This window comes from Pristiophorus japonicus, chromosome 22 (assembly GCF_044704955.1).
Source record: "Pristiophorus japonicus isolate sPriJap1 chromosome 22, sPriJap1.hap1, whole genome shotgun sequence".
Classification (NCBI taxonomy): Eukaryota; Metazoa; Chordata; class Chondrichthyes; family Pristiophoridae; genus Pristiophorus; species Pristiophorus japonicus.
Genome location: NC_091998.1, coordinates 34080821 through 34102787, shown reverse-complemented (window position 1 = coordinate 34102787; position 21967 = coordinate 34080821). Strand labels below are relative to the sequence as shown.

The following is a 21967-nucleotide window of genomic DNA, read 5'->3' as shown; positions in this document are numbered from 1 at the left end:
ACAGCATCTTGTCGCATCCTCGGGATGTTCCAAGGCACATCACAACCAATGAATTACTCTTTGAAGCGCAATCACGGTTATGTAGGTAAACATAAGACAATGTGTGCATAGCAAGATCCCAAAGCAGCACATGAGATAAATGACCAGTTAATCTGTTTTTGGTGGTGTTGGTTGAGAGTGTAATGCTGGCCAGGCCTCTGGGTGAACTCCCTGCTGCTCTTCAAATAATAGCACGTGATGTTTTGCATCCACTGAACAGGGCAATCAGTGCCTTGGTTTAATGGCTCATCTGAAAGATGGCACTTTCACTGATGCAATACTCACTCAGTACTGCACTGAAGTGTCAGCCTGGGATATGTGTCGAAGTAGGGCTTAATCCGTAACCTTCTGACTGAGGCGCGTGTGCTACCCACTGAGCCACGACTAACCTTGCACCACAGCTTGTTATCTTTGGAAAGGCAGAGACTTCAAAATGAACCAATTTAATAATTAAGGTTTGAAAATATATTTTGTGGTGATTCTTTTTATTATTCTTTCTACATGTCTGCATTTTGAATGATTTTTTTAAAAAGCATTGAAACTACCAATGAAGACTTTGGAGAGCTTTTAATTTAGCTGGAAGTTTGCTAAGACATATGACTGATTTAACAGGTCATGCATATCACCAGCTTCACAAGATGTTTTCTCTCTTTTTGTTATTACCCTCCCCCCTCCCAGTTAAACCCTCAAATAATGTCTCTTGCTGGGTATTTGTCTATGGGTGGCAGTAGATTTACAGCGCATCACCCATGTATCGACCCGAATGGTGAGAGTTGATGGTTATTCAACTACGTAGGGCATCACAGCTGAACTCGATCTTGTCCTCCTCCATATAATCGGCCATTTTCCAACAGGGGCTGATTGGTGCTGCCCGAGTTGGGAGAAGCTCGCTGATTTTTATTGCTTTCCTTAGCCCAGGAGCCCCGCGGCCAGCTGTAGTGCCCTATCACTGAAATCAGCTTCGCCCATGCTACGGATTAAGCCTGGACCTTCTGGTCTGTGTGGCTTAGAGCTACACGGGGCAGCTTCTTTATCCGCTAAACCATCGGGGCTTAGCGGGATAACATCACAATTGAGAACAGATGGCAGAACGAGGGCAGAAACTTTTCACTGTGCCGATCACTGGAACTACCAGGGGCTCTTACAGTTCTTTCAAATTTGACACTGAAGTCTGTTGTGTTTATATTTCTGTCTCTCTCCTTCCCCTCTCCCACATTGCCAGCTCGAGCGGTGTTGGAACTATGCAATACCTCAGTGTTGATTTTTGATTTTTTGATCAATATATTTTTTGTTCATCAGTGATGCCACTCGTGTGCGTTTTTATTCTGAAACAATTGACCCGTCTGTGTGTCTCTCCTGCAGCTGTCCCCCTTCCACCGACCCATCGCTTGACATTTGAGGAGGTCTTCGACGTCGATGGCAAACCTAGGGTGGACATTTTAAAAAATCATTTAATTAAAGAAGGTCGGGTAGATGAAGAAATTGCACTTAGAATTATTAATGACGGAGCTGAAATCCTGCGGAGGGAAAAGACCATGATTGAAGTGGAGGCCCCAATAACGGGTAAGGTGCTGAGAGCTGCGTGTTACGCTGGAATAACCCCTCGCTGATCGAATGTTAAAGTTCTTCTCTCATATTCCCACCCCCAGTGGAAACCTAGCTGAGGCAAAACTCAGTTGAAATAGCTGATCTATTTTTATATGCTGCCCAGTGCAATTTCTTGAGGCGGTGTGGCACTGGTGTGTGTGTGTGTGTGTGAGGCGTTCTCTTCAGCCCCGAGGAATGCTAAGCTGGAATTTGGCACCTTTTCTAAAGTAAATCATTAAACTTAAGAATTTACTGTTTCAATGTGTTTTTAGCACTTGCCAGATGGCCCAGCGGGTGTCAGAGTTAGACTGATGTAGCCAGAAGCTCCCAGTATTGGTTCTCGGTCAGTGTGGAATTAGCTGATGTCAGCCAGGGCAGCAGTTGGCCTCTGTCCCCTGTGTGCGGTAGCGAAAAATTCAGTCCCATCTTCTCCTGATCCGTTATCCCCATCAGAAAGTGCTCTTGACTGAAGATCAGTTGCGATCCGGATCAGACTTGGCTTTGATTTCCATGGTCGAATAGCTTGCTAGCACTGACCATCAAAAACCATGCCTACGTGAAAAGGGAAAATTTGTACAGCTATGGGGATAGTGGGCGGAGTGGGCATAGTTGGGTAGCTCTTTCCAAGAGCTGGCACAGTGGGCAGAATGGCATGCATTTATCACTGATGTAATCCGGCTGCTAATTCTGATTCATAGGAGAGTTGTAACATTTCGAACATGTTCGCATCTGTGTACCATGCTCAGCAAGACTGAATGTTGTCCTGGTCGTGATCTGGCCTGAAAAGATGTTGATGGGGACAGAAAATCTCTCTCCCTTTTCTTAACAATCATAGCAGCGGGAACACACACAGTAGTATGCCCCAATAAACATGACATTACAGTTTTGATTTGTGAGTTTTTCAAAAAAATAATCAGATTCCTGAAGAAATAATACATTTCCTTCCTGTTTTGGTTTCTACAACCTGTATTCCACAAATATCTTGTATCATAAGTATTGTGTGAGCTAGGGAACAAAATTCCCTGGATTCTGGGGAGGTCCCAGCAGATTGGGAAAACTGCAAATGTAACGCCCCAATTTAAAAAAAAAAGGAGGCAGACAAAAAGCAGGAAACTATAGACCAGTTAGCCTAATATCTGTGGTTGGGAAAATGTTGGAGTCCATTATTAAAGAAGCAGTAGCAGGACATTTTGAAAAGCAAAATTCGGTCAGGCAGAGTCAGCATGGATTTATGAAGGGGAAGTCATGTTTGACAAATTTGCTGGAATTCTTTGAGAATGTAACGCGCAGGGTGGATAAAGGGGAACCAGTGGATGTGGTGTATTTGGACTTCCAGAAGGCATTTGAGAAGGTGCCACATAAAACGTTACTGCACAAGATAAATGTTCACGGGGTTGGGGGTAATATATTAGCATTGTTAGAGGATTGGCTAACTAACAGAGAACAGAGAGTCGGGATAAATGGATCATTCTCTGATTGGCAACCAGTAACTAGTGGATTGCCGCAGGGATCAGTGCTGGGACCCCAACTATTTACAATCTATATTAACGACTTGGAAGAAAGGACTGTGTGTAACGTAGCTAAGTTTGCTGCCGATACAAAGAATTGGAGGAAAAGCAATGTGTGAGGAAGACACAAAAAATCTGCAAAAGGACATAAATAGGCTAAGTGAGTGGGCAAAAATTTGACAGATGGAGTATAATGTCAGAAAGTGAGGGGTTTGGCAGAAAAAAAATCAAAGAGCAAGTTATTATTTAAATGGAGAAAGTGCAGCTGTACAGTGGGACCTGGGAGTCCTGGTGCATGAAACACAAAAGGTCAGTATGCAGGTACAGCAAGTGATCAGGAAGGCCAATGGAATCTTGGTCTTTATTGCAAAGGGGATGGAGTCTAAAAGCAGGGAAGTCTTGCTACAGCTATATAAGGTATTGGTGAGGCCACATCTGGAATACTGCGTGGAGTTTTGGTTTCCATATTTAAGAAAGGATATACTTGCTTTGGAGGCAGTTCAGATAAGGTTAACTAGGTTGATTCCAGGGATGAGGGGGTTGGCTTATGAGGAAAGGTTGAGTAGGTTGGGCCTCTACTCATTGGAATTCAGAAGAATGAGAGATGATCTTATCGAAATGTGTAAGATTATGAGGGGTCTTGACAAGGTGGCTGCAGAGAGGATGTTTCCACTGATGGGGGAGACTAGAACTAGAGGGCATGATCTTAGAATAAGGGGCTGCCCATTTAAAACCGAGATGAGGAGAAATTTCTTCTGAGGGTTGGAAATCTGTGGAATTCGCTGCCTCAGAGAACAGTGGAAGCTGTGACCTTGAATAAATTTAAGACAGAACTAGACAGTTTCTTAAACGATAAGGGGATAAGGGATTATGGGGAGCGGGCGGGGAAGTGGAGCTGAGTCCATGATCGGATCAGCCATGATCTTATTGAATGGCGGAGCAGGCTCGAGGGGCCATATGGCCTACTCCTGTTCCTATTTCTTATGTTCTTATACACAGCCGCTGTACACTGCTTTCCATCGGATGCTTGTACAGTATGGTTTAAATATTTCTTGCTAAGTGACCTCTGAAGCAAATTTAATTGAGCTGAATTGTCAAAAATTGGACTCCCAGGCTGCTCAGAACTGTTGATGCGTGCAGCTGACTTGTCCCAATTCACCTTTGAGTGCCAATTCTGTTTCGCCCTCCATGGATAATCACCAAAGGTGGAGTTTAAAAAGATAAATGATGTATGTTGGAAACTTCAAAATAAAACCAGAAACTACTCCAGTATGGAGCAAGTCAGCCAGCACTGAGAAAAGTAATTAACATTGTGGGTGGGAGCCGAGACTTGGGTCGAAATTCGGTGCGGGGGCTACCTTTAGCACCGAGCGGTGTCTACTTCCTCAAAGTGCAATATTCAGTTGTCGCCCCAAGTGGAGAGTGGAGTGCTAAGAGAAGTGTTCCCCACTACTCTTGGGGCACGAACGGAGCGATAGCGCAGGAGGCCTACTCAATGTTTTGGTTCTAGGATGCCGGAACCTGTCTCCTGAAGATGAAAAAAAAATCGATAAATTTCAATGAACTACACCCACACTTCCCCACTGTTGCAACAAATAAATAGAAGTTTAAAAACTTACATTTCAGCACTTGCCTTGCTCTCCGGATGATACCGTCCCGCGGTCGTCGCTATACCACTGCTTTTCCTTGCCAGGTGCTACGGCGGGCGAAAGAGTGAAGTTAGCAAATGTGGGACTACGGTGGCATTGCACACTCGGTGACGTCACCAAGTGGGTGGTGCTAGTGAGCGTAGCGCAATCGGTCAGTGTCGCCGCTAAACCGTCCCTGAAGTTCGCGGCAGGTGTTTAGCGGCCCCTAACGGATGGCACTAAACAGCCGAATTTCTACCCCTTAATGTTTTAAATGAGTTTACAAAGGATGGTTGGCTCTATATTTTGCATACTTGTGTCGAGCCTGGCATTGTGGCAGTTCAGTCAGGTTAGCAGACTGATTATCTGTTTTTGCAAGAAGTTCGACTCTTGGCGAAGTAAGAGCTCATAAAGCTGGAGAGATACATGGTACTGCAGAAACAAAAAGTCAAGTTTAACCTGTGTGTTGACACTTTTTTTCTAATCTTTTTCTTCTTGCTCCCAGCTTAGTTGAGAAGTTAGTCAGCAAGATCGATCGCAGCCAGGAGCTACAGCAGGTGCTGCATCAGCCGCTATGCACTAGAGAAAGTTCAGCTAATTGACCTTTTATTTTACGGTAGCTAAACAGTTAACTGTTAGTATAAGTGATTTGTGTAATTGTTCTTTTATCTCACTGTCGCACACACAGACTCCAGATTAAGCCTCTTTACCTTATGGTAAGCAATCATTGACTGATGCCTGGTTAAGCAACATTATAATTTTACAGTAAAACAGTTCAACAGGCACGGCTGTGTTTTCAAGTTTTGAAGTTTGCCGTTTGAAAACGGTGATGCCATAAGTAAAAACAAAAATCTCAAATGATTCTATTTAAACTTTGGAATTAGCAGTGCTGCTGTTGGGATTTAAACTCTTGTGTCTATCTGTGTGCAATGTTTTTATGGCATTTTAACTCCATTGTTATTTAAGCCACAAAATGAGTGGAGTAAATTTCTGAGTAGTATTTGTTCTGGGTGAGTATCTATTGGTGTTTTGATGATTAATGTTGGTCTGAGTCTAAAGCGCAGCTGTTGTCTTCCTCTAGTGTGTGGTGATATTCACGGGCAGTTCTTTGACCTGATGAAGCTATTTGAAGTGGGAGGATCACCAGCCAGCACCAGATACCTCTTCCTTGGCGATTATGTGGACCGAGGGTATTTCAGCATAGAGGTAAGCTGGACTATGAAATCCAGTTGTCAGCAGACGACCCAAGAAGGGAGGTAGGATAGAGAGATGTTAACCCAAGTGCTTGAATGTTCATCAGTGAATTTGGGCATGTATCCGTCTCCCTCGTTCTCATTCCCTTTCCAAAATATATTAAGTTATCACATTACCTTAGACATTATCAAATATTAACCACATTGTTTTGTTAAAACAAGCTGGCTTTGCACTACGGTTCAGCGGCAGAAAAGGCCCAGCTTCTAATCAAGATACTATATTGGGTGGGGTGGCGTCAAATAAAAGTATGTGTGACTTTAAATAAATCTGTAGGTCACATTAATTTCTGGTCTGCAGTGAATGAGCTAATCAGAGCCCAGATAGCTGTGGGTTATGGTAACCCTGGGTTAGGATTCCTGCTGCTGATTTGCTGTTTAGTGACCCCTACAGGTGTGCATGTCAGACAACAACGGCGATTGAGCCTGCCAGTTATGCCCGCAGCAGTTGAATAGTCTGTCCAGGCTCACGCGTGAAAAGTGACCAGTTGGTCAGGAAAGCAGTTTATTGCGACTACCTGTGAATCCTGAACCGTGGCAAGAGTCCGCACTTTCTGGGCCATTAGCTGTATATATCCAAGAGTGGAGCAGGAGAACTGACTTTTCAGCCACTTCTGGCTTTTCCGAGGTACGGGAACTCATTCAGATGAGGGCTGTCAGCATGTGTCAAAGCTGGTATTGCCTGCAGAGTAAGAATTCTGGCCCAAACAGCAATAACGCTTGCTTTAGTACAGTTCTGCAGACTGTGAACGGTCAACCTCCTATTCTCACATGTGTTCAAGAGTGGGAGCCCTCCTGCTAACTTCCCCCCGCCTCCAGAGCTAGTTGTAAAACCCCAACCGCTGCCTTAATCAGATCAGCTGACGCAACTGAATTGAACCTGAGGCTTTTTGGGTCAGTTTCCCAGATTGAGCAACGCCTCTGTTCTTGGCCAACTAATGTACTGCTTGAGCAAGTAGTCCTGTGCACATTTTAGTAATTCCATTTCTTTTTTCTGTTTGCTCCCTCTGTGTCCCAATTAATAAGTGGATAATTAAAAAATATATATTTGTTCACGGGATGTGGGCATCGCTGGCACGGCTGGCATTAATTGCCCATCCCTAATTGCCCCTGAGAAGGTGATGGTGAGCCACTGCCTTGGGAGGGAGTTCTGGGATTTTGACCCAGTGACTGAAGGAACGGCGATATAAATCACCCAGAACGATAATTTTATTTCAACTCTTCCCCTCTACTCAGTGTCAGCTGCGGCTCAGTGGGTAGCATCCTCGCCTCTGGATCAGAAGGTTGTGGGTTCAAGCCCCACTCCAGGAACTTGAGCACATAAAATCTAGGCTGACACTCCAGTACAGTGCTGAGGGAGTGCTGCACTGTCGGAGATGGTGTCTTTCGGATGAGACAGTAAACCGAGTCTGTCCTCTGGTGGATGTAAAATATCCCATGGCATGATTTCAAATGAGCAGAGGAGTTATCCCTGGTGTCCTGGCCAATATTTATCTCCCAATCAACACAATAAAAAAACAATTATCTGGTCATTATCACATTGCTGTGTGTGGGAGTTTGCTGTGTGCAAATTGGCTGCCACGTTTCCCACATTACGACAGTGACTACACTCCAAAAGTACTTCATTGGCTGTAAAGTGCTTTGGGACATCTGGTGGTTGTGAAGGCGCTATATAAATGAATGTCTGTCTTTCTAATCTGACTGCAGATTTCCTTTTCGATTTCCTTTCTGCAATTTGGAGGTTTGTAATAAATCCCATCAATGTAACAAGCCATTTTTTTAAATCTTTGAGGTCCAGCTATATTGACTCTGTACACCAGCCCTCTACAGCATATGTTCCCTCTTTTACCAGTGTTGCCACTCCCATCTTTATCTTTTCCATCTCTTCTAAATGGATTCTCTGCTAATATTTATTTTCCTTTCTTGTCCAGTTTGCAGCCAGGTTTGTGTTAAGTCTACCAATAAACTAATTGCATCCAGTTTCCCCAGTTTATTTCATGCAATACATCCATTTTAACTTTTTTTTACACTTTTTTAAGCACTGCTCCTTTTATGATTTGGTTTATGGTAGTCCCTTCTTTTCAATCCATTCCCTGTTTATAATTAGTCCATTCTATTTAATTCCTCTACATATCCCTTTTGCTAAATTGTTTCTGCATGAATATTATTCTATCTCTTTCTCCCTTCACTGTTAGCTGTTCCTGGTTGGTTTTAATTTCCTGGCCCCCCGCCATCCCAGTTTAAATACCTCATTGCTTCCTTTCAGATGTAACCCTTCTTTTGCAGAAGAGTTCCCATCTGTCCCAGAACTGGTGCCAATGCCTAACTGAGTGGAACTCCTCTTCCTGACACACAGCTTTAGCCATGCATTGGTTTCCCTAATCTTTCCCTCCTTCCCTGTTCGAACACACGGCTGTGGAAGTAAAGCTGAGATCGCCACCTGTGAAATTCTGATCCTCTGCTTTTCTCCGAATCTCTTGCCTTCATCCTGCAGGACTTCAGACCTTTCTCTACCTCCCTTATTAATGGTTCCCACTTGGACAACGTAACTGATGGCTCTCCCTCCTTTTGTGCAATCTTTTTCTGTCAGTACTAGATGTCAATATACCCTAGTACCTGGGAGCCAACAAAGCACCAGGGATGTCAGTCTGGATTATCATTGACGGGCAGTTAAGTGCCAACTGACCTAGTGTTATATAAATTAAAATCTGATGCGCAGCATCAACGAGGAGGATTACGCAGACTGTTTGCCGTTCTTCCAAGTCCTTGTGTGAGCCTGGGGATCACCACGATCGGCGGACACTGCTGGGCATACCGTGCCTTGTCGATATAGATAACCACTTCCTGCTTCAAAGAGTATGCATTTTTAGCTTAACTGGACCCACCTCCTTGAGCGAGGCACTTACAGAATCATACAGCACAGAAGGAGGCCTGTGCTGGTTTTTGAATGCTATCCAAATAGACCCACTCCCCTGCTTTTACATTACTCTGCAATTGTTTTTATTTTCCCGTATAGATCTAATTCCCTTTTGAAAGTTTCTATTGAATCTGCCTCCACCACCCTTTCAGGCAGCGCGTTCCCGATCACAACAACTTGCTGCGTAGAACATCCCCCCCACCATCTCCTTTATGGTTCCTTTGCCAATTATCTTCAATCTATGTCGTCTGGTTACCAACCCTCCCACAAGTGGAACCAGATTCTCCCATATTTATTAAAACCCTTCACTATTTTAAACACTGCTGTTAAATCTCCCTTTAGCCTTTTCTGCTCTAAGGCAAACAACCGCATCTTCTCTAATCTCTACATAACTGAAGTTGGTCAGTGCTGTTGTTAGTTTGTTGGTCACCTTTTTGTCCAGGTGATGTTGAGCTCTTACCCAGTGCCACTCTATTAATAGGCCCAGACAAAAGAAGCAGAAGTTAAAATCGAAGTTTAAATTTCAATTCAATAAATAATACAATTGCTGTAGTACTTCTCCACAGCTTATCTCCTACTGACCAATAAATTCCCACTCTCTGGTGTCAGCCGTGCTTCTCACATCGGAGTCAGAACGTTGTGCGTAAGCCCCACTCCAGGGACTTGGGCATGTAATCCAGGCTGAAACTTCAGTGCAGTACTGACGGCGTGCTGCACTGTCGGAGGTGCCGTCTTTTGGATGAGGCGCTAAACCAAGGCCCTGTCTGCCCCCTCAGGCGGACGGAAAAGATCCCATGGCACTATTTTGAAGAGCAGGAGAGTTATCCCAGGTGTCCTGGCCAATATTTATCACTCAACCAACATCACAAACAGATTATCTGGTCATTATCACATTGCTGTCTGTGGGACCTTGCTGTGTGCATATTGGCTGCTGCATTACAACATCGACTACACTTTACAGCCAGTGAAGTATTTTTTTTTTTTTTTTTTATAAAGTGCTTTGGGACATCCTGAGGTCATAAAACACGCTATATAAATGCAAATCTTTTTCTCTCACCAAATTCCCATTTTCAAACTTGTTACTCACTATTCTCACCTTGCTCTGATATCAGCACACTTTGTTTTGTGCTCACGGCTTACTAGAGGGAGCTTTACTCTGTATCTAACCCTGTGCTGTACCTGCCCTGGGAGTGTTTGATGGGACAGTGTAGAGGGAGCTTTACTCTGCATCTAAGCCATGTTGTACCTGTCCTGGAAGTAATGTAGGTCCCTTGCAGTCAGAATCAGTTGAATTTATAATGGAGTACAAAGAAATGGCAGACCAATTGAACAAATACTTTGGTTCTGTCTTCACTAAGGAAGACACGAATAACCTCCTGAAAATACTAGGGGACCGAGGGTTTAGCGAGGAGGAGGAACTGAAGGAAATTCTTATTAGTCAGGAAATGGTGTTGGGGAAATTGATGGGATTGAAGGCCGATAAATCCCCATGACCTGATGGTCTGCATCCCAGAGTACTTAAGGAAGTGGCCCTAGAAATAGTGGATGCATTGGTGGTCATTTTCCAACATTCCATGGACTCTGGATCAGTTCCAATGGATTGGAGGGTAGCTATTGTAACCCCACTTTTTAAAAAAGGAGGGAGAGAGAAAACAGGGAATTATAGACCGGTTAACCTGACATCGGTAGTGGGGAAAATGCTGGAATCAGTTATTAAAGATGTAATAGCGCATTTGGAAAGCAGTGACCGGATCGGTCCAAATCAGCATGGATTATGAAAGGAAAATCATGCTTGACAAATCTAGAGTTTTTTGAGGCTGTAACTAATAGTGGACAAGATAGAACCAGTAAATGTGGTGTATTTGGACTTTCAAAAGGCTTTTGACAAGGTCCCACACAAGAGATTAGTGTGCAAAATTATGGCACATGGTATTGGGGGTAATGTATTGACTTGGATAGAGAACTGGTTGGCAGACAGGAAGCAAAGAGTGGAAATAAACGGGTCCTTTTCAGTATGGCAGGCAGTGACTAGTGGGATACCGCAAAGTTCTGTGCTGGGACCCCAGCTATTTACAAAATATATTAATGATTTAGACGAAGGAATTGAATGTAATATCTCCAAGTTTGCAGATGACACTAAGCTGGGTGGCGGTGTGAGCTGTGAGGAGGATGCTACAAGCTGCAGGGTGACTTGGCCAGGTTAGGTAAGTGGGCAAATGCAGTGTAATTTGGATAAGTGTGAGGTTATGCACTTTGGCAAAAACAGGAAGGCAGATTATTATCTGAATGGTGACAGGTTAGTAAAAAGGGGAGGTGCAACGAGACCTGAGTGCCATGGTACATCAGTCATTGAAAGTAGGCATGCAGGTACAGCAGGCAGTAAAGAAAGCAAATGGCATGTTGGCCTTCATAGCAAGAGGATTTGAGTACAGCGGCAGGGAGGTCTTGCTGCAGTTGTACAGGGCCTTGGTGAGACCACACCTTGAGTATTGTGTGCAGTTTTGGTCTCCTAATCTGAGGAAGGACATTCTTGCTATTGAGGAAGTGTAGCGAAGGTTCACCAGACTGATTCCCGGGATGGCAGGATTGACATATGAAAGACTGGATCGACTAGGCTTATATTCACTGGAATTTAGAAGAATGAGAGGGGATCTCATAAAAGCATATAAAATTCTGACGGGATTGGACAGGTTAGATGCAGGAAGAATGTTCCCGATGTTGAAGTCCAGAACCAGGGGTCACAGTCTAAGGATAAGGGGTAAGCCATCTAGGATTGAGATGAGTAGAAACCTTTTCATTGTGAACCTATAGAATTCTCTACCACAGAAAGTTGAGTCCAGTTTGTTTGATATATTCAAAAGGGAGTTAGATGTGGCCCTTACGGCTAAAGGGATCAGGGAATATGGAGAGAAGGCAGGAGTGGGGTACTGAAGTTGCATGATCAGCCATGATCATATTGAACGGTGGTACAGGCTCGAAGGCCTGCTCCTCCACCTATTTTCTATGTTGCTATGTTTGATGGGACAGTGTAGAGCGAGCTTTACTCTGTATCTAACCAGTGCTGTGTTTGACATGGGAGTGTTTGATACTGGCATTGATTACCTGAAATAGAAAGTCTTTCCCATTGGCCAGTACTAATGTCTATCGCCCAGATTTAAAAGAAATTGTGGATTTAAAAGAAATCACCCAAGATGTTTGGCACAAAGGAAGTGTATGCTGTCCCAATCAGTGAATTATTGAAAATAAACTATAGCCTGCCAAACTCATGTTAACCTTTTCAGTATTTCACTGCTTTCTGGGGAGGGTTGCCTGCCTATGTGTGTGTGTGTGTGTGTGTGTGTGTGTGTGTGTGTGTGTGTGACTAGAATCCTAATTATGTTTTTTTTTGTGAAACAGTGTGTACTCTACTTGTGGACTCTTAAGATTATATACCCAAATACATTGTTCCTTTTACGAGGGAATCATGAATGCAGACACCTCACAGAATATTTCACGTTTAAACAAGAATGTAAGTAACTGCTAGCTCATGCTGCATAGAGTAAGAATGAGCTCCTTGACTTGTATCTTGTAGCTCTATAGTGTTCTGGATGATTGATAGTTACTAGACCATGATTCTGCGGTTTGCCCTGTGGTTACTGTAGACTGGGATGACCGTACAGTTTTGCAGTTATTAAGGATGGGCAAAGAGTAATCCTGTGATTTTTGCATGGAGCCTGTAATGGTTAATCTTCAGCCTCCGTAGCCCGGTCACAGAGACATTCGATGCTGAATTGTCGATGTTAGTTTTAATTGTGATCTAACTTTAACTTTGAGTTTACAGGGAAGGTTTCTGCTATAACCTCAAGTTGGTAACATTTCCCTTAGCAGAGAGGTCAACACGAGACGGCATTGATTTAAAGTAACAGGCAAAAGTATTAGTGGTGAGTTGAGATACTTTTCACCTGGACGGTGGTGGAGATTTGGAACTCACTGCTTGAAAGGGTGGTAGAGGCAGAAACCCTCATCGCATTTAAAAAGTACTTGGATGTACACTTGAAGTGCCGTAATCAAGAAGGCTATGGCCCAAATTCTGGACAGTGAGATTAGGTGGCCTGTGCCGTAGATTTCTATGATTCTGGTTGTACAGCTGTTCAGCACTTGCGCATCCCAATCAAACCGTTTCAGGGACGCCTTTTATTCTGATCTTGGTGGCACAGTGTGGAGCAGCTGTTACTGGAATTGAGTGTCCCTGAAGGCAGAATGTCTTGCAGCAGCGGAGTATTATTCCTTATGGGATGGGAAAATAATTGCTCGTGCGACACTGCATGGCTGACCTGATGTACGGCAGTGAGTACCTGTGCCGCACAGACCAGGAAGGCGACAGTTTCAACCCCAGTCTGTGCTGAGTTTACTGATCTCTGTCACGGTAGCAGTAGTGACACTACACAAGAGAGGAGGGAGGATTCTGCTGGGCTCTCTCACTCCTGGAACGTGCGTGTGGACTTCCTGCGAGGACAGAACTGAGCTCGGCTGCGAGGTGCCTTGCAGTTGAATGGCCGGCCCACTCCCACTGTCCAGCTGCTATGGAGGACAGAACCTGGGGTGTGGTATCGCCACAATGAATGAAAGCCATGAGAAAGAGGAAAGGAAAAGCTGCACAGACTGTCGTCCAGTCATGGGGTTACAATAACTGTGGCAGCCTTTGCCCAGCTAAATGACTACTCAGAAGCAAGCAAGCCCTATGGATAAATATTACAGAAGGGGTTGTGGGGGAGGGGAAGAATCTTAGAATCATAGAAATTTGCAGCACGGAAGGAGGCCATTTCGGCCCATCATGTCCACGCCGGCCAACAAAAAACTATCCAGCCTAATCCCACTTTCCAGCTCTTGGTCCGTAGCCCTGTAGGTTACGGCACTTCAAGTGCACATCGAAGTACCCTTTAAATGTGGTGAGGGTTTCTGCCTCTATCACCCTTTCAGGCAGTGAGTTCCAGACCCCCGCCACCCTCTGGGTGAAGAAATTTCCCCTCAAATCCCCTCTAAACCTCCCCCCAATTACTTTAAATCTATGCCCCCTGGTTGTTGACCTTTCTGCTAAGGGAAACGGGTCCTTCCTATCCACTCTATCCGGGCCCCTCATAATTTTATACACCTCAATCAGGTCTTCTATAAGAAGGATGAAAGTAAATGCTGCCAATGGTACTGTAGATAAATATGAATAATTAATTGCAATAGTTATTTGGTGTTGCAAGAAACAAATACAATACCAGAATATTAATCCTCATTATTTTTTCTAAATAGGTAAAATCAAGTATTCGGAAAGAGTGTACGATGCGTGCATGAACGCATTTGACTACCTTCCTCTTGCTGCTCTTCTAAACCAGCAGTTTCTTTGTGTTCATGGGGGGCTTTCACCAGAAATTCATAGTTTAGAAGATATTAGAAGAGTAAGTATTTTATGCGATGTTTAAATCCATACTGCAAATTGCCATTGCAACACTTGAAGAAGGGGATACGAAGAAATGATGTGAAATCTACAGAATTTTACAGCCTGAGTTTGTAGCTTTGATCACTGTTTCCCGATCCTTCCCGTGGACTTGTGATAATTAAAATACAAAACTACGTTCTTTGTTATTTGTTCAGCATCCTCGCGTGAGTGGAGTACAGTCTCCATCCTACAGGAGAGCAAAAACACCAGAGGACATTGCCCCTTTAAGAAATTCCTGCCTGCACAGTTCTTTGATCTCCAACTGATCAATGGCTGCTTCCTAATCCTTTCACTCGGTGTCTGTAGTAAATCTGATGTATTTCCCATGCCAGGAATGATTTGTAATGGGTTTTCTTTTTGTTTTGTGCTCAAGAGTTTGTCGACACTGGAGTAGAAATTCCTGCTTATCCCAGTGCTTACTGCCATTGTAACCGGCTCCCTTTGCACAGGCACCATTTCCCTCATTCAAAACTGCTTCATCGCCACCCTCCTCAACAAGCCCATGCTGGATACCTCCATCCTCTTAAACTTGTGCCCCATCTCTAAACACCTTTTTCGCGAGCTCCTTGAGTTGTTGCCACCTAGTTCTAAATTGAATCTCGAGTCCAGTTCTCATCCTCCCCACACCACTTGATCACAGTCACCACAGACACCCTTTGACTCTGACCATGGTGCATTATTCCCTCCTGTATACTCCTTAACCTCAGTGGTTGACCTCTTCATTATTTTTGATTGTCTCTGGTCTGCCTCCATGGACTTGCCCTAGTGTACTCCCACCCCTATCTGCCCCAATGTTACCAGCACATCTCCAGTAATGGCGTCTGCTCCTGTCCACGTATCCTGAGCCTCCACCCTTGACCGCTGCCTTTTCCTTGTTTGCATGCTGTTGATGACACCCAGCTGACTCTTGGACACATCAAACCCCAGCAGGAAGTGGATCAGACCACTGAACTGACTGACCAACACCACCAGAGCACGGGACAGCGCAAGAGTAAGACACTGAATTGAGGGGTTCCTTTAAGGACGACTTTAGTGTTATGCCTTCAGCCATTTAAATCCTATCCCAACATATTTTGTTGAGCTGTCTTGGTATGATCATGGGGATTGTGTTTGACTCTCTCGTTTTCCTGACGTGTCTCTTCACAGTTAGATAGGTTTAAGGAGCCACCTGCGTTTGGGCCAATGTGTGACTTGTTGTGGTCAGATCCTTCGGAGGATTTTGGAAATGAGAAAACACAAGAACACTTCAGTCATAATACAGTGCGGGGATGCTCTTACTTCTACAGGTACGGTTTGTGCGCAGGTGCAAAGCTTTGTCGATGTGCATTCAATTTCAGTTTTTTGACATTTTAAGTGGATATTAATTGGCCACTTCTGTGTTTCAGTTACCCAGCTGTTTGTGAATTTTTACAAAACAATAATTTGCTATCAATAATTCGAGCTCATGAAGCCCAGGATGCCGGGTAAGAACACCATGAAACCATTTACAGTGCAATGATTTTTTTAAAAACACACATTTTGATTAAGGTTTAGCTGTAAAATATGATTTCCAAAGAAAAAGTGAACACTAATGAGAATCGTTGAGCTGTGGATCTGTAATTGACGGTATGACAGTGATGGGTTGGAGAGTCAATATATGGCTGGACAGGTCTGAGATGATGCTGATTTAACAAATTCCTCAATAACCTGCCCAGCTGAAAGCAATGCACTGTATGGCGTAATACAGACCAGAAGATCCACTGCTCAGTCCCCAGTCTCTGCTCATTTCCCCGATATCAGCCCACTTGAGAAGAAATGGGGCTGCATTTCACCTCTGCACTGATGGGCGAGGGAGGGGTTAAAATCAGGCCGGATTCGCACTACTGATTGCTATCTGGTGACCTGCGGGATATATCCTTGGATGTCACGTGGGCTGGATCGGGGCTAGACTGAGATACCTTTTATAGTGGAATAACCTGCTAACACTTAGTATAAAGGCTCACACATGAAAGCGGCCACTTGGGTTTCTCACAGCAGTGGAGCTTACACAATTGTTGGAATGTTTGATTTTCAGGCCTAAGCCCACATTATTATTGGAAAATTCGTATCACAGACTCGAGCACCCAAACGCTAGCGATGATTAGCTTGAAAATTCTGACCAAACAGCGCGCACAACTGATGTAGGGAATATGTCAGAATGACCTTTGTATGTTATGTTTAATCTTCAAGTTGTCCTATATTAAACCAACAGCTTGAGTAAACTTCAGCGTTGGTTGAAATTCTTAGCTTACCATAGATGGTGACATTAACACCAGCTCAAGGTTGTAGCTCCGAGCACTATTTCTGTTTTCCTAACTAAACATGCAAAGATAACCTCGTGATTGGAGTAATAATCCAAACTCGTAGTCACTGGGTTTCAGACCTATAACAGCACAGGGTGAGCTGGGTTCAGGTTAATATAACAAAGCTCGGTTATGAATTGCAGTCTCTCAGCCTTGACTGGGTTTAGTTTAATATAGCATCTCTTAGTTCAGCAATTGGTTTGGAGGATTACATTGCATATAGTTTGGATAGCAGTATAACTGGTAGCAGTCATATGTTCTTCAAGCCTTGGGCATTAGTAAAAGGTATGCAACTTCTGCTGTTTAGGCTGTTCAGGGTGCTAGGCTGATGACTGCATCTGGATTACATCTAAGTCTTGTACAATCCTTTCATTCCTGGTTCATCGGGCACCGTCTCTGCTCTGTTTTACTGTTACTCTATACTTGCCCTTTAAAAGCTTCTATTACTAAGATCGTCACGACTGCCAGACCACAGATGAACTGAACTCAATCTTTCCTAGCTTTTTAATGCTTTCCAGTGCCCTCTTTTCTTCTGTTAGTCTTATTTCTGTATCTTTTCTCTATCACTGGAAGACCAGGATGAATTGGATTTTCTCATACCTAAACTTCAGGCAGTCTGGCCTGACGATCATTCCTTCATCAAGTCCAGAATACTTTTCCTGCTTATCCATCTATCAACAAGGTTGTTGTGAGCTATTTTGGCTCCAGAATCCATTGAAGTTGACCACTACCTTCAGGGTTGAAACATAGAAACACAGAAAATAGGTGCAGGAGCAGGCCATTTGGCCCTTCGAGCCTGCACCACCATTCAATAAGATCATGGCTGATCATTCCCTCAGTACCCATTCCTGCTTTCTCTCCATACCCCTTGATCCCTTTAGCCGTAAGGGCCACATCTAACTCCCTTTTGAATATATCTAACGAACTGGCCTCGACAACCTTCTGTGATAGAGAATTCCACAGGTTAACAATTCTCTGAGTGACGAAGTTTCTCCTTATCTCGATCCTAAATGGCTTGCCCCTTATCCTTAGACTGTGACCTCTGGTTCTGGACTTCCCCAACATCGGGAACATTCTTCCTGCATCTAACCTGTCCAATCCCGTCAGAATTTTATGTTTCTATGAGATCCCCTCTCATTCTTCTAAATTCCAGTGAATACAGGCCCAGTCGATCCAGTCTGAAGAAGGGGAAGCTTTACTATTCCAATACGTCCCTAAGCTGTTGACACTGTGAATCAGAAATTTCCACAGAGTGTTATTACAGGTGTCACTGGAGCTCAAGTGATCAGTGAACTCTACTCGGAACTCCTTCGGCAAATGAGCCAAAGATGGGCAGAGGAAACGTTTCAAGGACATCCTCAAAGCCTCCCTGATAAAATGCAACATCTCCACTGACACCTGGGAGTCCCTGGCCAAAGACCGCCCTAAGTGGAGGAAGTGCATCCGGGAGGGCGCTGAGCACCTCGAGTCTCGTCGCCGAGAGCATGCAGAAACCAAGCGCAGGCAGCGCAAGGAGCGTGCGGCAAACCAGTCCCACCCACCCTTTCCCTCAACCACTGTCTGTCCCACCTGTGACAGAGACTGCAATTCCCGTATTGGACTGTTCAGTCACCTAAGAACTAATTTTTAGAGTGGAAGCAAGTCTTCCTCGATTTCGAGGGACTGCCTATGACGAAGATGATCAGTGGCCCAGAGTGGGAACAGAGTAACTGTGTGATGGCTGCTTCTCTGATTATCCTTGGCTCTGTTCCATCTGCTGTTACGGCGCTTCACAGCAGAGGTTTATATGGTACGGGCTGCCGTTCTGGAACTGATCTTTGGGATTCAAGACCCTGCACATAACCACATAGGGGGTCCACTAACTTCAGAGAAGAACCGCAGAAATCCTAGGAAGCAACATAAACAGCATTTTCATTTTCCTGGAGTTTCTGCAGCTCTTGTGCCGAAATGACGGTAACGGAGCAGGGGAACCTACACGGATTTTCAACCTAGAAGGTCCTTTTTATATCCACTTAGGGTTGGTAAGGTTTGGCCATTTGCCTGTATTCTTAAACCCACAGTAGCCACCTGTTTTAAGATTCTGCATTAGGATGTAGAATGAAACAGTTAATTCAGAGACCATGGTCCAGAACTTAAAGAAGGGTAACTTTGAAGGTATGAGGCGTGAATTGGCTAGGATAGATTGGCGAATGATACTTAAGGGGTTGACTGTGGATGGGCAATGGCAGACATTTAGAGACCGCATGGATGAATTACAACAATTGTACATTCCTGTCTGGCGTAAAAATAAAAAAGGGAAGGTGGCTCAACCGTGGCTATCAAGGGAAACCAGGGATAGTATTAAAGCCAAGGAAGTGGCATACAAATTGGCCAGAAATAGCAGCGAACCCGGGGACTGGGAGAAATTTAGAACTCAGCAGAGGAGGACAAAGGGTTTGATTAGGGCAGGGAAAATGGAGTACGAGAAGAAGCTCGCAGGGAACATTAAGACGGATTGCAAAAGTTTCTATAGATATGTAAAGAGAAAAAGGTTAGTAAAGACAAACGTAGGTCCCCTGCAGTCAGAAGTCATTACGGGGAACAAAGAAATGGCAGACCAATTGAACAAGTACTTTGTTTCGGTATTCACTAAGGAGGACACAAACAACCTTCCGGATATAAAAGGGGTCAGAGGGTCTAGTAAGGAGGAGGAACTGAGGGAAATCCTTATTAGTCGGGAAATTGTGTTGGGGAAATTGATGGGATTGAAGGCCAATAAATCCCCAGGGCCTGATGGACTGCATCCCAGAATACTTAAGGAGGTGGCCTTGGAAATAGCGGATGCATTGACAGTCATGTTCCAACATTCCATTGACTGGATCAATTCCTATCGTGTGGAGGGTAGCCAATGTAACCCCACTTTTTAAAAAAAGGAGGGAGAGAGAAAACAGGGAATTATAGACCGGTCAGCCTGACCTCAGTAGTGGGTAAAATGATGGAATCAATTATTAAGGATGTCATAGCAGCGCATTTGGAAAGAGGTGATATGATAGGTCCAAGTCAGCATGGATTTGTGAAAGGGAAATCATGCTTGACAAATCTTCTGGAATTTTTTGAGGATGTTTCCAGCAGCGTGGACAAGGGAGAACCAGTTGATGTGGTATATTTGGACTTTCAGAAGGCTTTCGACAAGGTCCCACACAAGAGATTAATTGCAAAGTTATAGCACATGGGATTGGGGGTAGTGTGCTGACATGGATTGAGAACTGGTTGTCAGACAGGAAGCAAAGAGTAGGAGTAAATGGGTACTTTTCAGAATGGCAGGCAGTGACTAGTGGGGTACCGTAAGGTTCTGTGCTGGGGCCCAGCTGTTTACACTGTACATTAATGATTTAGATGAGGGGATTAAATGTAGTATCTCCAAATTTGCAGATGACACTAAGTTGGGTGGCAGTGTGAGTTGCGAGGAGGATGCTATGAGGCTGCAGAGTGACTTGGATAGGTTAGGTGAGTGGGCAAATGCACGGCAGATGAAGTATAATGTGGATAAATGTGAGGTTATCCACTTTGGTGGTAAAAACAGAGAGACAGACTATTATCTGAATGGTGACAGATTAGGAAAAGGGGAGGTGCAACGAGACCTGGGTGTCATGGTCCATCAGTCATTGAAGGTTGGCATGCAGGTACAGCAGGCGGTTAAGAAAGCAAATGGCATGTTGGCCTTCATAGCGAGGGGATTTGAGTACAGGGGCAGGGAGGTGTTGCTACAGTTGTACAGGGCCTTGGTGAGGCCACACCTGGAGTATTGTGTACAGTTTTGGTCTCCTAACCTGAGGAAGGACATTCTTGTTATTGAGGGAGTGCAGCGAAGGTTCACCAGACTGATTCCCAGGAGGGCGGGACTGACACATCAAGAAAGACTGGATCAACTGGGCTTGTATTCACTGGAGTTCAGAAGAATGAGAGGGGATCTCATAGAAACGTTTAAAATTCTGATGGGATGAGACAGGTTAGATGCAGGAAGAATGTTCCCAATGTTGGGGAAGTCCAGAACCAGGGGTCACAGTCTAAGGATAAGGGGTAAGCCATTTAGGACCGAGATGAGGAGAAACTTCTTCACCGAGAGAGTGGTGAACCTGTGGAATTCTCTACCACAGAAAGTTGTTGAGGCCAATTCACTAAATATATTCAAAAGGGAGTTAGATGAAGTCCTTACTACTAGGGGGATAAAGGGGTATGGCGAGAAAGCAGGAATGGGGTACTGAAGTTGCATGTTCAGCCATGAACTCATTGAATGGCGGTGCAGGCTCGAAGGGCCGAATGGCCTACTCCTGCACCTATTTTCTATGTTTCTATTTCCCAAATATTGGGCAAAATGGAATTTTAACCCTATCCTAGCTGACTCAATTTTATTACTGTAGTAATAGTGAATACGATTGGAGAATAATTATGTAATTTGATTCCATAGCACATTGAAGTAGGAGGAATGAAAGACTCAGCAATTGCAAGGGATTCAGATGCATTTTTCATTTTGCAAACAGCAGTGTAATTTCAGTCTCCTGGAGTGCCTAATACTGCAGCTCCGTCATTAAGTATATTGAAAATGCTGTGTTTTACTCCATTTATTTAGCAAAGTATCCTTCCTTCAATTTTCACTATTTTCAATACTTGTTTTTGATGTGATGTGCACGTGTGTGTCACTCGGCCAAACTACAACAGTGCATGCACTTCCTGAGGCTTATAGTATGCACAATCTCTTGGTGTACACAATCCTGGGGCCCATAGTGTGTGCAGTCCTGTAGTATACACAATCTTGGGGCTCATAGTACACACAGTCCTATAATATGCACAATCCCTTCATGTGTATATTTAATCCTGGGGCCCCACAGTAAACGACGTCCCAAAGTATTCACAATCCCGGGGCCCATCATGTGTGCAGTCCTGTCGTATACGCAGTCCCGGGGCCCATAGTATGTGCAGTCACGTAGTATACGCAATCCTGGGGCCTGCAGTATACTCAGTCCTGCAGTATACGCAGTCCTGGGGCCCATAGTATGTGCAGTCATGTAGTATACGTAATCCTGGGGCCCATAGTATATGCAGTCCTGTAGTATACACAGTCCCAGGGCCCATAGTATGTGCAGTCATGTAGTATACGCAGTCCTGGGGCCCATAGTGTGCACAGTCCCAGCTGATCAGCATTATCTGCGGCAAACGGCTTTCATTCAGTGCTGCAGCATTCAGTTGGTCAGGCTTAAAAAGATTTAGTGC

At 44.3% G+C, this 21967-nt stretch overlaps 1 protein-coding gene and 1 non-coding gene across 5 annotated transcripts in view; both read left to right on the top strand.

The window, feature by feature from the left end:
• The window catches only part of LOC139234942 (serine/threonine-protein phosphatase 2B catalytic subunit beta isoform), an 83528-nt gene that overhangs the window by 34405 nt on the left and 27156 nt on the right, over positions 1-21967 (top strand). For 3 of the 4 annotated variants that reach the window (XR_011588368.1, XM_070865914.1, XM_070865913.1), the window contains exons 2-7: positions 1402-1602; positions 5844-5968; positions 12326-12437; positions 14210-14355; positions 15543-15682; positions 15782-15859. Coding sequence is in view for 3 of the 4 variants with exons in the window: in XM_070865914.1 (XP_070722015.1) it covers positions 1402-1602; positions 5844-5968; positions 12326-12437; positions 14210-14355; positions 15543-15682; positions 15782-15859 (802 nt within the window). In the remaining variant the exon portion in view is untranslated. Of the gene's footprint in view, positions 1-1401; positions 1603-5267; positions 5379-5843; positions 5969-12325; positions 12438-14209; positions 14356-15542; positions 15683-15781; positions 15860-21967 lie in introns of those variants that run through there. The other variant, XM_070865915.1, reaches the window with a different exon arrangement.
• Positions 12553-12690, top strand: LOC139235223 (small nucleolar RNA SNORA84). The gene has a single exon (XR_011588439.1). It is a non-coding gene; the product is annotated as a small nucleolar RNA SNORA84 (small nucleolar RNA).